General features: G+C 40.3%; 1 protein-coding gene across 2 annotated transcripts in view; it reads right to left on the bottom strand.

The window, feature by feature from the left end:
• The window catches only part of MAP3K7CL (MAP3K7 C-terminal like), a 30,987-nt gene extending 27,319 nt beyond the window's left edge, over positions 1 to 3,668 (bottom strand). Inside the window, exons 1-3 of one of the 2 annotated variants that reach the window (XM_010135845.1) lie at positions 3,300 to 3,668; positions 1,002 to 1,146; positions 385 to 493 (exon numbers count right to left, since the gene is read on the bottom strand). In XM_010135845.1, coding sequence (XP_010134147.1) covers positions 385 to 454 — 70 coding nt within the window. In that variant the 5' untranslated portion in view covers positions 455 to 493; positions 1,002 to 1,146; positions 3,300 to 3,668. Of the gene's footprint in view, positions 1 to 384; positions 494 to 746; positions 765 to 1,001; positions 1,147 to 3,299 lie in introns of those variants that run through there. The other variant, XM_010135844.1, reaches the window with a different exon arrangement.
• Between the last annotated feature and the right edge of the window lie 13,139 nt (positions 3,669 to 16,807).

Here is a 16,807-nt window from a genome sequence, read left to right as displayed (position 1 = left end):
CCTGCTGAAGGGAAGGTCTCTTCCTGCTCTAGCCTCATCCTCAGCACAAAACATCCTTTTAGTTTTCTTCTCTTAAAATTCCTTAAAATCAGACATAGTGCATATGAAGGGAAATTCAATAATTAATTACAGTCCTAAGTATAATCAAAAAATCACTGAAAGAAAGCTAAGACCTAAACTGTAAGTCTAGTGGTTTTAGTCTAGCGAAATTGTTAACGGAAACGTTAAAAGTTATCAGACAGGAAAACTGATCACATGCTATCACCTAGGAAAAAAATCCACCCGTAACACTGGACTTCACCTGATACTGTAAACACTGGTAAGATCTTGTGAAATTTAAAAGCAGTTATATCATTGTGGGCTACTCCATAAATTAAACTGTACCTGGGGAGTCATTCAGGCTGAAGGCAATTCGTACTGGCTTATCAGCAGGTACCCTGGCGGTGGTGATCATGTGGGCACTTGAGTCAATACTTTTACTTGTTTGTTCCAGCTGCAATAATACAAATAATATATTTATTACAAAGCATGTGACACCATTCAACAAATGAGTTCTATGCTTTTCATGCATTCACAGCTACCTTTCTCATTCCAGCTAAGCAATGGTTAGAATCAAAGTCAAGGGAGCTCCATTTCACTCTTCCACTTTAAAAGGATTTAAGTGAAATTCAGTGCAGAGACTGCCTGTCTTTTGCTATTTACAGATTAGAAAGAATGATGGCAAAAGAAGCTTCCCCTCTCCTCACCTGCTTGCTCCCCGCCATTGCCCCTTCAGCAAGCCTTGACTCGTGGCAATGCTGCCTGGTTCTGAAGGTGAAGAAGGAAGAAGGGGTGGGGAGTTGAGAGTAACATGACCCCAAGCCTGCCATGTGATTGGAAACGTGCACACCACTCCACATGGTGTCAATGAGGAGGCACCCATCCTCCTACCTTCCACCCATATTCCCCCAGTCAAACTGTGCCTGATAGTCATGCATTTAATGGTCAGAAAGTTACCAAACCTTGGTGGTGATTCTTCAGTGGAACTCTGTGCACGTGTAGTGGTCTCTCTGCATGGGTTTGACTCACGGATGGGGACCTTATTCAGTCCTCAGTCTTTCTTCTGAGACCACCAACTCCAAAAAGTGGTTTTACTGAGATGGAACCCTGTCCATTAAGAAAACTGCTAGTTCATTTCAAGGAGGGCACTAAAGAATTGTTGAGCAACAAAAGAATTAGCTACTAGTGATCTGTAATGGCATATCTGAAGCATCTCTGATCACTCAACCGTTGTACTTAGAGGTCTACTATGTATGTTTAACTTTTTGAATGAACATTTTTTGGTTAAACTCCCTTAAATACCTGATTGCAAACTTAATCTCCTTGTATACCTAACACAAAGCTGCTAAAATTCACAGATATTAACCTTCATGTGTAAAGAATGTGAAGTCAGCAGGACTTCATGCACACAAAAGATCTGCCCATAAAGAAATTATTTTAAGACTGAAGACTATGCTATCCAGAGTGCATTGTATCCATACCAACTATGGGAACAATTAGGAGAGGAGCTTTTAAATCACCATAAAAACTCCTCAGTCAATTAGAAACCAAATCCAAGTTCTTCAGGAAAACACGACGACTTTACTAAAAGTTGTACCACGTCAGCAGACAGCACAGCTTTTAGCTAATGCAAACAAAAGCCAGTTTCCTAAGTCAATAGTCTTGCAGTTTTTTTGTAAAGTAGCTATTGTATTGCACAGAAATCCTAACAATTCATTCTAATTCACACTTAATTATTTGGCAGTCTCAGAAAGTCAATAGAACAGAACAGTATTTCAGAATGATAATCTTCCTTGGTGATGCACAAGTGAATCAAATACCTCCCTGGCATCACTGCCTTGCAGTCAGTAGAAGAGTATACAATTGGCATTTGGCCCATTAACTTCAGCATTTCTTTTTTTATTTGCTTTATCTGTCTTAATATTCAGCTAGTAGAGTGATATGGTTATTCTGTGGCAATGCTACACTAGAAATTGTTATTTGAAGTGCATAGTCTTTTCCTAAAATAACAACAAATGTTTTAAAATCATTACTTTGAATAAATCATATTTGGAGCTGAGAGTGTCTCTTTCGACTAACACGTGAAGGCTATCAGGGATCATTCTTTATTCGCCATTACTAATAAACAAGACACTCAAAAAATGAACTGATATCTATTGGGCAGAGACAAAGAAAAGTCAATTAAACTGCCACAGTGTATGTTTTTGGACCCAGGAAAAGATCCCTAAAGTCAATTGAAACATTCTATGTTGAAGTGCATTGCATTGGACTAAATAACTTTGACCTTCTAAACATTATCGATCACTTTTTCCCCCCCAGACCTTCATTTTATAAGACATCCGAGACATCTCATTGTTTTTAAGAACTAACAGAACTAGTAATCCAAAATCCTTTGTCATATTTTCCTTCCATACCTCCCAATAAAACGTAAAGCAAAAAGCAACATCATCAACAACAACAAAACAAACAAAAAACCAAACACCAAACAAACAAACAAAAAGATTTTAAGTGATAAGCACATCCTTGAAACAAGGCTGTTCATCATTCTGTGTTGGTGGCACACATTCCACTGACATCTGATTACTATCTCAAGTGGTCTTCCGCATAAGAGCATACTTAACATTTCATATCATAGCCTAAGAAATTAAAATAATGCATTCTGCTAGAGGTTTTAAAGTTGCCATAAAAATATTGCTAAGAGTAAATCTGTTGTGGTGTCTTTAAATTATCTCTTTTAACCACCTACTATGTGAGGGCAAAAATCAATACCCCTTCAGTAAGCAAGGGTGAATTCTATCATTACACAAAAGAGTGTTTTCATTTTATTCCAATCCACAAAAAGAAATCTCATCTTTATATGCAGCAATTACCCTGCTACCCATTTTTTAAAAATTGCGTTTATCCCTTCACTCCTTTTGTGCAGAATCCTCAAGCTCTCCATCACAAAAAGCAATAAAAGTCAAAAGAGATGGATGGAAGCAGCCTGTGTGCAAACGAGGTGATACAGGAAACACACAGACTGACTGCCCCCAGTTCCCCAGCTGCTTTCTCCGTGCATGGAGAACAGTATCTCTGTAGACAGAGATGAGGGTGAGTGGGCAAGCTGGAATTTAACGAGATTTAATGAGCAGTTCCCTTCTTCACGACAATTGCCTATAGAACTGACTGCTGTTTCTCCATAAAAAACCTGCAGCAGAACTCAGATTAAGTGCTGTTATAGCTCTATCAATTTAGTTCAGTTTTCACACCTGTTGCCTTACCTCACTTAGCGGAGTGTCTGCACTTGTATAATCCAGGGCCAGCCACTGCCTTGGCTTGTCGTTGCCTTTATGGAGTAAAGCTTCAATAAAAGAAAAGGCTGCACCTGCTGCATAGCAACAAACTGACACGGGCTGAGAAGCTGAGACAGCTGTCAGGGCAACATGCTGCTACCTGCACTTCCTATAGGCTTTGGGGTTGCAAAAGATCACCCTTTTCCGCTTTTCTCCGCAATCCTGCTTTTCCTTCCTCTCCTTGCCAGTGACGAGGGATTATGATGCTGTCACTCTTCAGGGAGGAAAAAATCCTTCTGTCACAGGCATTATTAAGGAGCAAACTGCGGCGAGCCCAAGATTTTTAATTCATTAGTCCTGGCAAACCTAAAATACAAACAGACTTGCTTCATAGGACAGGAATGTTTTCAGCATGACCCAATCAGTGTCTGTGTCTATTCCAGCAAACTGGCAAAGATAGCATGACTCCAGTCAGCAAAAATGTCTGCAGCTCCAATCAGCTTGGGCTGACACTGCCAACTTGGACTGGCTACAAGCGAACTATCAAATGATAGCAGCAACTATCAAAGCTAACAACAAGGGATGGGCTTGGCGTGTTAGGCTAGGTTCATGTTGGCGTTGGTCAAGCTGGGCTTGTCTAATAGAAGACAAGAGCCCTGCACTTCTGAGGATGCAACGGGCAAATTTCAGAATGTGTATGCTGTGAAAGCAGATGTATTTATAGATGCGTGAGTGATGGCAGTGATAGCTGAAGCTGACTAAATCAGAGATTTGACTGAACTCAGAGGATTTCCTAGGGCTACTTCGGATGGCTTTTATCAGTTTTGAAGCAATTAATAGATAATTCTTGAAGTATCACAAGAGAGATTAATTTCTTCAGATTAAACTTCTATTTTCTGGAGCTGCGGCATGCACGTACAGTGCCTACATGACTTCTTTGATTGACTGCTATCACAGTCATTAGAACAAATGGTGAAAAATGGCAAACAATTACAGAATGATTACACAGAATATCTTTACATTTATTGTTCTGTACCTGAAAATGGGGTTAATCCTCCTTTCATATTTCAAAATGTATTTTGAAGGTATATTTTATATTTTGAATTCCAAATAGAAAAGGATTATCTAACCCAGATCTCCTGTATAGGCACCTTACTAATTTATCTTGGCTTAGAGATATAGAGAGGTTGCAGGACAAATAGGGATGTGAAGGTCTGAGGTCAAATTTTCTTCCTTCCTCACCCTGTCACCTACTGGCCCTGGCCTAGGATTGATCTAATCAGTGCAAATCTCAGGAAGCCAGCAGTTGTCCTTGTGGCTTCAAAAGACCTTTTTCATACTTCAAAATGACTTAACTGCAAAGATATTCTACCCACACTGCCTTTCTCCAGCAATGACCTAGGAAGGTATAGACACCTATGCCATTAGTTAGGTATCTGTTGAGGCCATCTCTTGAACTGCATTGTGATTTCACAGCAGACTAAGGACTCTCTCCCAAAGAGTTAGTGAAAAGCAGGACTGTGCCTCTGACTACACTGAGCGTTTTCTCTTCTCTTGATGCGCTTCTGAAAAGATTGAAGGTTCCTCCCTTATATGTCTCCTTTGGAAGGGGAGAGAGAGATTTGTCGCTAATCACAGCCATTACTAAAAATAACATTCTACAGCTCAATACCATCTGCAGGTGATATGGATCTCCAGCTCCAGGTCCAATTATTGTGAAAGTATTTGTTTGAAGATAGAGAAAATCCTGACTCCAGTGAAGTCACTGAAAATATTCTGCTTCAGTTTCCATGGAGCCAGGGTTTCCCTCAAATTGAAACATCCTCTTCTGCTTTGTATGGACATATGGTATTTAGATGGCATGAGTGCCTTCATTACATGCCATTACAGTAAAGCCTAAAAAAGCCTCGCTACATAAAATCTTAAGAGATGAAAAACCTTCAATAGCCATGACAGCAAGGGTCTTGAACAGAAATAATGGCTGAAGAGCCCAGGGGTGTTTTTTCCAGATGGCTCTGACACTCCTCATTTCCAGACTGACGCTTCATTTGTACTCAGTTTAAATTGTATGTGCATTTGCAAATTGAGTTCATAATAATTTTAAGTTTGTATCTATCATATACATGTTTTTTAAATGTCAGTGTTTCTAGTTAAATCTGTATTATTATACACACTTCACAAAAGAAGGTGGAATCACCTGCATTTCACTTAATATGCACACTTCTCTTTAAGGGGAGTGTTAAGATACCAAAACTGACCGAACCAAAAGGCCCCTGATTTGCATTTCAATATCAGTTCTGTGCTTTACGCAATTATTAGTCACCTGAAATTACCACTTTATCAAAGGCAGTGTATTTTCAAACTGTGAGAAAATTATAGTGTTATGTATACAGAACATTAATTTTGAAGCATCAGGATGAATGATTTGACTGTAACTGTTTTATCATCTATTCATTACAGGGGCTATGGTGCTAAAACCCCCAACAATATGGATTTAAACAACACTTTTTAAAAGGTTCTCTAAATTACTTTATAATCACACACTAGAGAAGACCTCAATTTTAAACAAGGGGGAAATGAAGTCCAGGGTGCTTCACTTCTGTGACTTGCTCAAATTAATAGTCAAAGCCATTCTAAGTTTTAGGTAGAGATAAATCCTGCTCTTCTTATTCATTACGTAGGAGACTAAAATCTGTGCATCGAAGAAAATTACTCTCCCATTTACGGCCACCGAAAAAGTCTTTCTAACAGGCTGCACATATATCTTACAGTCCTCTCTGTGAAAATTACAGAATATTGATAAATCCAGCCTTTTTGTGCAGGAGCACAGCCTACCCTGTTTCCTTCCCAGCATACTATTAGTCATCAGATTCCCGGTACCCAAGGATAATTCTTTCAATCCTCTTATCACGCTATGAAACTGGTGACGTGCTAGAAGAGGATACCATGTTTTATTTACCAAAACCACCTAGAAGGAACGTACTCTATACTAGGGTCACTGAGACTTACTGATATTCAGTAGTAGAAACATGCAAATTTGTAACAATTTTTAGGATGAAGTATCAGTTATTCTACAGATGTAAAAAAAGCCAATATCTGCTATCTAATAAAACACCTGTTGCCTTCCCTTTTTTAGCTGTGCTACTTTCAATTCATCTCAGTTTCCTACTATAAGTAGTATTTAGCAGCATATGACCTCATTCATGTTAAAATGGTGTTTCACAGATTGCCAGTCACTTTTTAAAAATACACTTTAAATATTGTAGCATATGGAAGATGTTCCAAGAAGAAATTTTAAAAAATAAAAATAATGGAGCTGTTTTGCCTAAAACCACACAGAGAGCTAAATCTTCATTCTGTAGATTCCTCTGAGTACCAACAGAATGCCACTGTGGGAGGTATTTGGTCCCCTTCACTGACACTGGGGCTGATCGAGGTTAAGCTGCTCCATGCTACAGAGAATTGATTTTGAAAGCATAAACATTGGTGAGTCACATCCTTTAACCCCACATTACCTGTAGAATTTCCAATACCACTTGGACGGCATGTCTCAGAATTCGCCCAATACTAAAAGCTAGATGGTATGTTCCATTTTCTGCATGGTAATTGAAGAAGTGCCCTCATACCAGCCACAAAAATAGATTATTTTGTTGACCTGATCTCTTCTTGCAGTCCATAAGAAAAACAATTTCAAATCTGCAGGGAACTGGGTAGAGAAGTGGATTTTACTACAGCAGCAGTTATTCTAGGTGAGATCAGAACATCCAATATGACCTAATCAAAACACAGTTTTCCCAGCCAGAAATCCAGAACCAGAGAAGAACAATTCTTTCTTGTCTATTGGATAATGGAATGGTATAGAAGAAATATACATTACTTAGTCTTGTTGCACCCCACTCACAACTTAACATCCCAAGTCCTGACTGGGACTGGAGCAGCCAACAGAACACTTCATTACTGTTCTTAGATACTACCTCCAGTCTCCTTGCCTAGGTAGTATTTTAACACAGGTAAAATAATGTACTTTCCCCCAAGCTCTACACTCATAAATGGCTGAACCCTATCAGATTAAATGAAGTCATTAAATCCAGTGTGAAAAATACATTGAGCACTGACTTTAAAAAGAGCACATAAGAAACTTCATAATTAATAGCAAATTGATATGTAATAGCTGACTTAAATTACATAGGATCATAGAAATCTAATGAAGGAGATTTTGCAGAGAAATTAAAAAATTGGGTCAGTCAAGGTAATGTGGATTTACAGGACCTGACTCAACAAATTTTACACTTGCCTTAAGACCATCTGGAAATAACTGCATCTTGAATCATCTGAAAGACTGATTGGTGGAAAACTCCATTGCTTCCACTGCAAACTCCAGACAGAAACTGTGGGAAGCTAATTCTGCTGACAGGAAGAAAACTGAAGCCTTTGAGATATGATGCTGCCAAAGATCCTTGTGTATCTTTTGCATGGAAAGTAAGATGAAAGCTGAAGTTAGAAATATTACTGGAAAAGCCTCGCTATTGTCAGAGATCAGCAGGTGCAAACTTACACACTCACATCAGCACAGAGATGGAAATAACATTTGGAAGCCAATTACGGGAAGAATGATGGTGGGTCATCTCAACAGGGAATGATGGAGGATATGGATAGACAGCGTGCAGTAGTTCACTGTGAGATCAGCAGCTGAATGTGCCAAGCTAGCATTGGCTAGCACTGGCTTACTGGAAACACCAGCACTTTCTCACAAGAGCTTAAACACAAATGCATCAATTGTGCTTACCAGTTGTGCCACTAAACCACATCCAACTGTCCTAGGATAGAAAGATAATTCTCTTCTATCCATGTAAAAGGAGAGCAATCACCCCATTTCAACTGGATTTGATGTTCGTTAAGGGAATGGTTAGATTACCTAACTCAAGAACTTACCTGAAGAGGTCACTATAAGACATTACAGCCTCCCTTGTTCCCGATGTCTGAGGTTGTCATGCTCTCATGGATACACTCAGAAGACTTCCGATTCAGCACACTCCTTGTCATGGTTTAGACTTGGCTGGCAACTAAGCACCACTATGTCTCCAGGAGGAGAAAATACAACAAACTACTTAAGAGTCAAGACAAGGGAGGGGTTACTCACCACTTATCATAGGCAAAAGACAGACTTGACTATGGGAAACAAAATCAATTTAATTCAAACAACAAAACCACAACCAAATCACCAATTAAATAGGAGCAGGGCAGAAAGGGATCAACAAGATCTTAAATACATCTTCCCACCACCCCTCCCTTCTTCTCAGGCCTGGCTTTATTATCTCTCTTCCCACTTGGCACCAGGGCTGGGGGAACACAGGATGTGGGGTGCAGTCAGTCTTAGCATTCTCCATGCTGTTCCTGCTGCTTGCTCTTCTTCATGGGAAACGCTCCTCACACTTCCTGGTGGCCACATAGCATCACCCCCACGCCAGGAGACAGGCCATAAACGTCTCCAGCTCACGTGGAGGTCTCCTGCCAGGATCAGTTCTCTCAGCACTGAACTAACTCAGTACCAATCTTCCCCAAAGTCACGGCTTTTTTTCAGGATTCCCAGCTTTCTGCAACATAGGCTTTTTCCCAGCTCTCTGCATTATGGGCCTCTTTTCCATCTCTCTGCAATGCAGTCTCTTTCTCTGGCTTTCTGCAGCCCAACTGTCTTCCCACCAGTGCTCTCTGAGGACTGCAGGGCTTCAGCCTGCCAATTTGTCATGGGCCAAAGGGAAATGGCTGTACCGGCACGTCTCCCCAACCTTCTCCTGGTTGGTGACCACATGGTTGCTTCTCCTTCCACCCTACCCCCTCCAAAACAAAAGTACACTCCAGAAAAAGGCATTTCCAAAAGGTGTTTACCCTCTTAAATAGGTGTATTCGCAGAGGAGCTGATTCGCACAGCCTTGGCCAGAGGCGTGGCCACATTGGAGCCAGGGGAGCTTTTTTCTTGAAGCTTCTTACAGGGTCCACGCTAGCAGCCCCATGCCCTGCTACCAAAACCACGCCAAACACAAGGTAGCAGCTCCCTCCACCACTACTAAAATCATGCCAAGTCTTAACCCACCACACTCCATCACTAAGCTTTGCTGCTCTAAGGAAAACATCACCATCCAGAAGAATGTGGCACAATCCCCAGCAGAGATGGTATTCTGACCATACTTAAACCTCACTGCTGATTCAGCACCAAAACTGCCTGAATTAATGGTGTCAGCTCCAAACAAGGAGGAGGTGTTTAGAAACAATAAACACTATAATATTTATTAGCAAAGAATTTTTACTAGTAAATGCAGCTTATAATAAATAGCCCAGGAAGTCCTCACACTTCCTCTGGATTTATCTTCCCTACCTCCCTGCAGAGAAAATGTATGGTATTATAACCAGCAAGATCACAGCAGACAGTTCAGCAGTGTGGGAGATGTATCAGGCATGAGACTATCACACCATGACAGGATGTATGTACATGAATTTATCTTGTCTGTAGAATTAACTACATTAGACAAGAAATCATTATGGTTACAAAGTCAAAAACTGTCAGACTTAGTCTTTAGTGATGGATACTCACACCATGTTCCCCCATGAACTCAAATTCAGCCAAAATTTGTTGTTCCAATGAAAGATATAGTACTTGTATAAACCCCAAAATATTTTATTTTTATAAAGGCACGCTTGAAAAAGAAAAACAAACAACTTTGCTCTGGCAGATAAATCACACAAGAAAATTTCAAAGGCTGTTTTACCCAGGGACAGAAAACAAGACTATACCAATTTTCTGTTGGGACACTAACAAGACAAAGTAGGATAAGGACAGCAAAATGCTTCTTTTTTAGAGGGGAAAAAGAGTGCTTGAACTTTGTTCTTCCTGTATGATTCCCCATGCCCCTGAGGCTGACTGCAAGTAAAGGACCAAGCGCTATCATTTTGTCATTATTAATGCCAAGCTCTTCCTTTTATCACAGGACTTTAATAAAGAAGCAGCAGATATTCTTGTGATCGAATAGACAGGACTAAGCCAGTGATATTAATACTCCAGAATATTCCGATATTAAGTCACCCACACAGTACTGTTTAAGTGCAATACTGAAAGGAAAGACTTGACATTATCTAATTAGCATGATTCAGGATGACATATTGCTTCAAGAAACGACATAATATTGGTATTTCTCACAAGAAAGAAATGGAAATGGGCTCTGCCATCAGTTTCCCATGAAAAAAACTTAACAAAATAGCCAGCTTTTTCGTATGATTTTGAGTACTTTACATGGGAAAATTCTAATGGTTTTATCACTTAAACTGAAGCATGTTAGCTACAGGATTTTTGACAGACTGGCAGTAATGACTCTCAGACATACTGATTACTTCTGAAAACTCGTAATTCCAGACAACAGAGAGTGAGCACTAATTTGTTGAGTCATTTACTTACACCTACTCCATGTTACGACTAGAAGCAGCCTTTTCCAGAGACCTGCTCTTCAATGCCGCCCCTTAGAGGACACATTCGAGAAATTCATCCATCTCATGTCAAAGTGCTTTGGAAGACAATACAAGGAGAACTGGATCAGGACGGTATAATGCTACGCCGTTCGAAACCTATTTGAAGCTCTGTTGGCAATACCAGCCAATTGCTTTAATATCATACGCAGGCTGCTGTAGCTTGTGCTTGAGCTTTCTAAATCCTGATTCTCACATGAGAGTCACCGGAATGCCACCTTCACAGGCAGGCAGCAGGTAATACTGATCTTTAAACTGTCTAAATTACAGGCTCCTGATAAAAATGTTTAAAATTCTCATCTTGCAATATACATGTGTGAATGCCTCTCCTTTAGATGACAGTTAGGTCTTTATTTCTTTCTGCTGTGGAATTTAAACAACAGCAATATAATCTTCAACTTAACAATATTTTAGGCAGCAGGCAATGTGTCTACTGTTCAGACACAAGATCACACTGTTGGGATTTCTCATGCAATACTGGGAGCAAGGTCTGTGCGATAGTCCCAACTTTTGGCCTGAATTCATTCTGTTGCCTTTGGCCCTCACTACACTATGGCGTGATTCCCTTATTTGTTCAACAGAGTGTAGTATCTCCTGCTTTGCAGAAGTGCACATCTATTCATTAACATTTCTTTAAATACTTCAAGAGTCATGTAGGAAAGACCATGCATTACTGTCTGAGCTATGATTCTTAGTTACAGCTGGGAAGGCTAATCAGTGCAGAAATGAAAGGTGCAAAGGTGTCTCTTGAATTCTTTTGATTGACAACCCAGCATGGGTTCGGGCCATTTTCTGAACTGTTGGCAGATACGTGGGGCTGACAGAGTAGTGAGGAAAGAATGCTGGCAGCAAAAAGAAGGGTGCTTTATAGATCCTGGGCCTGATTCTGGAGACACCCACTGACTGGAGTTCTGGAGAATTAATGGATTTCTCAATAGGTATATTCAGATGAACCTAAAAATTAATCTCCAAATAAGAATGAGGTCAATATGAGTAACAAAATTTGTAGTTACAGACAAAGTCTTTAAAATTATTTGGGTAGAGAAACAAAGTATTAAAAATTGGAAAAACCCTCTGTCTTTGTCCTGAAGACCTAGTACTGTTTTAGACTATGCTTAGAAAATTTCAGATTGGGCATCCAAGTCAAGGTGTCAATGTCAATGACACAGTGACACATCCAAGTCAATGACACAGTGAAGAAAGAAGACCACAGATCTCAGTGGCTCAGGCACCAACCAGCTAAGTTGTGGTCTTAATCTCAGAATCCTACCTTTTAGCTACTTTTTTTTTTTTTCTGCTGAGTGTCTGCCATGCTGAAAGAAATGCAAATCAGGGGAGGTAGGAGCTTGTTTCCAAGAGTCTGAAGACAGTTGTTACTTATTTTACTCTTCCTTACTTCATTTGGGTGCTATTTCTGCAGAAGTCTTCATCTTTTCAATGCTGAGCCCACCACCTTCTTCCACTATTTCCTGTTTTTTCTAATTACAGTCTAAGAGCCCTATTTACCTCACTCCTCAGTTTGATGTTCTCCAGGTTTCCACATCCACATAGGTACTGATAAATTCTTCCCAACCCAACAAGAACAGACAAACTGTCAATAGCAGTTGGCTCGTATTTCCAGGTTTTTCCACTGGAAAAAATGTTCTACATGACCACTTTGAAAACTGAAGGGAGATGTTTCTCTAGCCCTTATCTGATTCTGGATTTGGCCTCCTCATGAAAAACAGAACTCACCATCTAGAAGGCATGTAATTTTTGCCCAATTACGCTTTCTTTCTTATGACATCAACACCACAAAGTTCTACCTCAAGAATTTTGATTTCTCTCATGAAGCAGCAGCTCTTTAATAGTATTTTGGTACGAGTGTCACAGCATGATTTTATACCTTGATTGTTCCTGCAATACAAAATCCATACCAACAGCATCAATTCCCTTCTGAGAGGATCCTTTCCAATCTTGCTTGTTTAGAGGAACCTCTGAATTCTTACCACTTGTACAGGTAGAATCAAACATACTGGATCCTTAACTTGGCTGAGGACTGTCATCACTATTTTAACGTCAACATTTTCAAACAGTTTAATCTACTGATCCCACGCAAAGGCAATACTCTAAAACCTGCATAAGTGCTTTCCAGTGACTGGAGATAACTGGAGTAGCTCTAGCAGAAAGCACGTACACTGAGGTAAGAATACCCAAATGGTAAGGAACTCTTGCTTTCCTGCCTAGTTTGCAATCCTCTGCACCAGCAAGCCAGGTAAGCCCAGGTAGCATTTAACCCAGGAGCTCTGGACCGATAACCTAAGAAGTATTTAGTTGATTAGAAGTACTCTAGTTGATTAGAGTGCTCCTTCTCATTATGTTACAAGTGAGATACACTCAATCTGGGAAAAGCTGATGTAACTGCTGCAGACGGTACTAAGAGAATTATGGTCACCCTGAATGTTCACCGTACGTGGTTCACAATTCTCTATTTCAGGTATAAGCACGATTCTCTGCAAACTAGGTAATGGTCCTCAGGCTTCCCTTATGATGCCACTCACATTTTTTCGGTGATGTCAGTGTTGGACAAACACAGTGAGATGTCATACTTACAACTTCAGTAGATACGTTTCTATCCTGTTTTCCAATTGCTCAGGTTCCCACCGCTGAATAAACATACAAAAATGAAGATTCTGTCCTTTTTACGAACTTCTCAAGATCTTGTTAAAAGTTTACCAACCTAGAATTTGACAAACATATGCCTACAGATAAGCTGGGGATTTCCATACATACAGTAATAGATTTTGGCTGGTGAAAGGGTAGCCAACTGCCAATAGCCAATCCTCTGACCTTTGGATGGTCTTTTAGCCTGGCAATGTCTGTGCAGAATATAAATGGTGTAGATGAGTAACTAAAAAAAGATTAAGGCCAAGTCAAAGTCGTGATTAGACAGCAAGTCCCAAGTAACTCCTGATTATAGGAGAAAGAGATGTTTTAGTGATAGTTTAATATATAACAGATTAATATATATGTATACTGTATATATTCATAACCACAAACATACATACATATTTTAGCTTTAGTGGTATTCTGGATTTAAAAAATGTTGCTGGCATAAGCTTCAATAAGAACACTGCACCAAAAAGGCAGCTCCAGAAATATCTGAAGATAGCATAAGGCAGCACTGCCACTGCTGCCCAGTCTCACTTCATCTCTCCTCATGCCAGCCCACGATTTTGCACAGCCATGTGGTGAGCAGGAAAGCTGAAAACTGGCCAGGCTTCTTTTGGGTTAGACTAAATGCAGATCAGTTCCCTAATCTGGTTCATCGCAAGGGTGCACAAATGTTTGGCAAGAGAGGATTTGTAAGAAGGGGAAGCAGAATGCAGAGGTGCAACAAGCAGCCAGAGATGGGACTGCCTTTGTGGCCACGGTCCTTGCTAGACCTGGTGCGTGGAACTGCTGAGCAACACTGGCCTTATGACATTATAATGAGTATAAACAAACACGGGTAAATTAATTTCTTCAAGCAAAAGTAACATTTAGGGAGAAGCCTAAACTGGAGTGAACTGGACAGCTGAAGTGCTGAATAATAAGAAGAGTTGAGTAATTCGCTCCAAGTTGCTTATTATACACAAGCAGATGTGTCTTAACAAGAAGCACCACAGGATGGTTACTGGTGGCCTGTGTGAGCTGACTTTGCTTTTTGGTGTAGTTCCAACATTAGGCAAGCTGCTACACTTCCTCTATATAACCACTTGAGAGACTAATTAAATAACAGCATTTTAATTATTGAAGACTCAGAAAGGGAATGTCACCTTCTCAGTAGGATGAATGCTCACAAGGTTAACATGTCACCTCACCAGGCAATAATAGCCCTTGATGTAATTTCTGAGCTAACATTTACTAAGGTTCTGACGAAGCAAGTGCTTCAGAGAGGCCATCCCTGAAAAATCAGAGAAAAGAGTTCAGAAGTTATGAAAAGATGAATATTCAGCCTTTCTTGTAATGGAAAAGTTATAATGAATGTAAACTTAAGAAGTGTTTTTAGCAGTAAAATCCTGTTTCTTTAGCATCCTACATACATACTATTGCCTTGAGTCTTCTGTTTTTTGTCTTGGTGAAAATCAAGGAAGGAGAATAATACCAATGTATACCAGTGAGCTCAGAAACATTTTTTAATACAAATCTACACCCTTTGGGACATCGTAATTTAAGCCCAAATTGGCAATCCACATAGGCAAGTGATAGGATCCTACAGGAAAAGAGCCATAGACTTCCTGGCTGAATGCAAAATTTTCAGAAAGCCATTTCATCATTCAACCATTCTATTTCCCATTCGGAAAAAAAATGTACTCATGTTAAATCCTGCAACAATGAGGCAGCTACATCCCAGAGATGGCATTAGGAATGTAAAAATATATGGTAAAAAAATGACAAAACTTTTAAGTGTTGATGAATCAATACAGATTTTCCTGAGGTCGTGCAGGGTATTAATCACAGAGAGCTGAAACACATGCTGCTGATCAGCAGTCCAACCACTTGAACCATCTTTCTTCTCTGCCCTAAAATTAATGTCTCTGACTCGAATGCATTCAACTATTGATATAATGCCCATGACTTCACGGTCATGAGTACGAAAAGTTTTCTGCATTGACTTAGAAGTACCACCTCTGATCTCTATGGCTAGCAGTAGTTAAGTTACAGAAGTTGCTTTATAAAATACAGTTTCTGGTAGCTTGGCTGTAGAACAGGATGGACATTTCCTTCTTTCCCAGCTGCACTGTGATCCAGATACATTGGAAAAGAGGTATCAACAGAGTTATGCCCCCTATGCCAAACCCTTGCACTTCTGGAAGTGCCCACACTCTTTGGTCATGGCATTAAGTGCTGAATAGGTTTCCTCTTCAGATTCAAGCGGCATCTACCTCTAAGCAAAAAACCTGCATATAGATTTCTGAAGTTCATTCATGGTGTGTTTTGTACAGTTTTGCTTTCTATCACCACTCTTTATTATATTGCCATGATGTGTTACATGCTAAGAATGACTGGATTTTAAGAATTATAGGATGGTAAAATTAAACCAAGTGTGGCCTCCTGAGATTCCTTAAGGAACACGTCTAGTGATTTAATTAACCTTGCAGGTGGCCTACCTGTGCTGCAGAGGTGGAACAGCTCATTTTCTGTTGGGTTACAGGCTCAGATACTGTGTGGCCCAAACACAGCAGTATTATTTCTAAGGCCCTGAAGTTCGCATCTTGAAACATGATGTTTGATTTTGCACAGCACAGAAGCAAACCATAAGGCAGCTCCATATAGAAGCAGCTCCACTGTCCCTTGGCTAGACGTCAGCTACTTACAGAGATGTCAAGGTGAGCCTCCACGGTACTCTTCAGCACGTCCTGTAGCACACATATTACGTGGGGTTACCCTGGAGGATAAGGACTTGACTGTCTTTAGTCTTCCTGTCAGTACATTTTGCTTTCATGCGAACAAGTCATGTACGATATAAGTAAAATACTTGAGTCTGCAAAGTTTTATGACCAGTTTTTGCCATCGACGGCAATGAAGGCTCTTAACTGTTTGTGGGACATGTATCACTAAATGCACTCAGAGAAACGCGTGGCAGACAGTGTGCTGAACTCGGCTGTGAAAGCAAGACTCCGAAGGAGCTAATACCAACACTGTGCATCAGTTACCACTACTAGGTGATTCCTAGGAACGACCACCACCACTCAGCACTCCTGGCAAAGCAGCAGTGAGTTGCACGTAGCACAAGGAATCACGCAATGCATTCGCACCTCTTTCAGAAAAACATCAACTGGGCTCTTTTCCTTTTAAAGCGACATAAATGTTACATAAGCACTGTAAGAGCGACATAAACCATCGACTTTTTCGTTTACCTAAAGCAAAGCTCACAGACAAGCCCCGACGAGGCCGCCACCCCTCAGGTTAGCGGTCTCTAAGTGCCACCCGCTGGAGGCGCCGCCCGCCTCCGCCAG

This window comes from Buceros rhinoceros, unplaced genomic scaffold (genome assembly GCF_000710305.1).
Source record: "Buceros rhinoceros silvestris isolate BGI_N320 unplaced genomic scaffold, ASM71030v1 scaffold5515, whole genome shotgun sequence".
Classification (NCBI taxonomy): domain Eukaryota; kingdom Metazoa; phylum Chordata; class Aves; order Bucerotiformes; family Bucerotidae; genus Buceros; species Buceros rhinoceros.
This window is presented reverse-complemented; position numbering and strand designations above follow the sequence as displayed.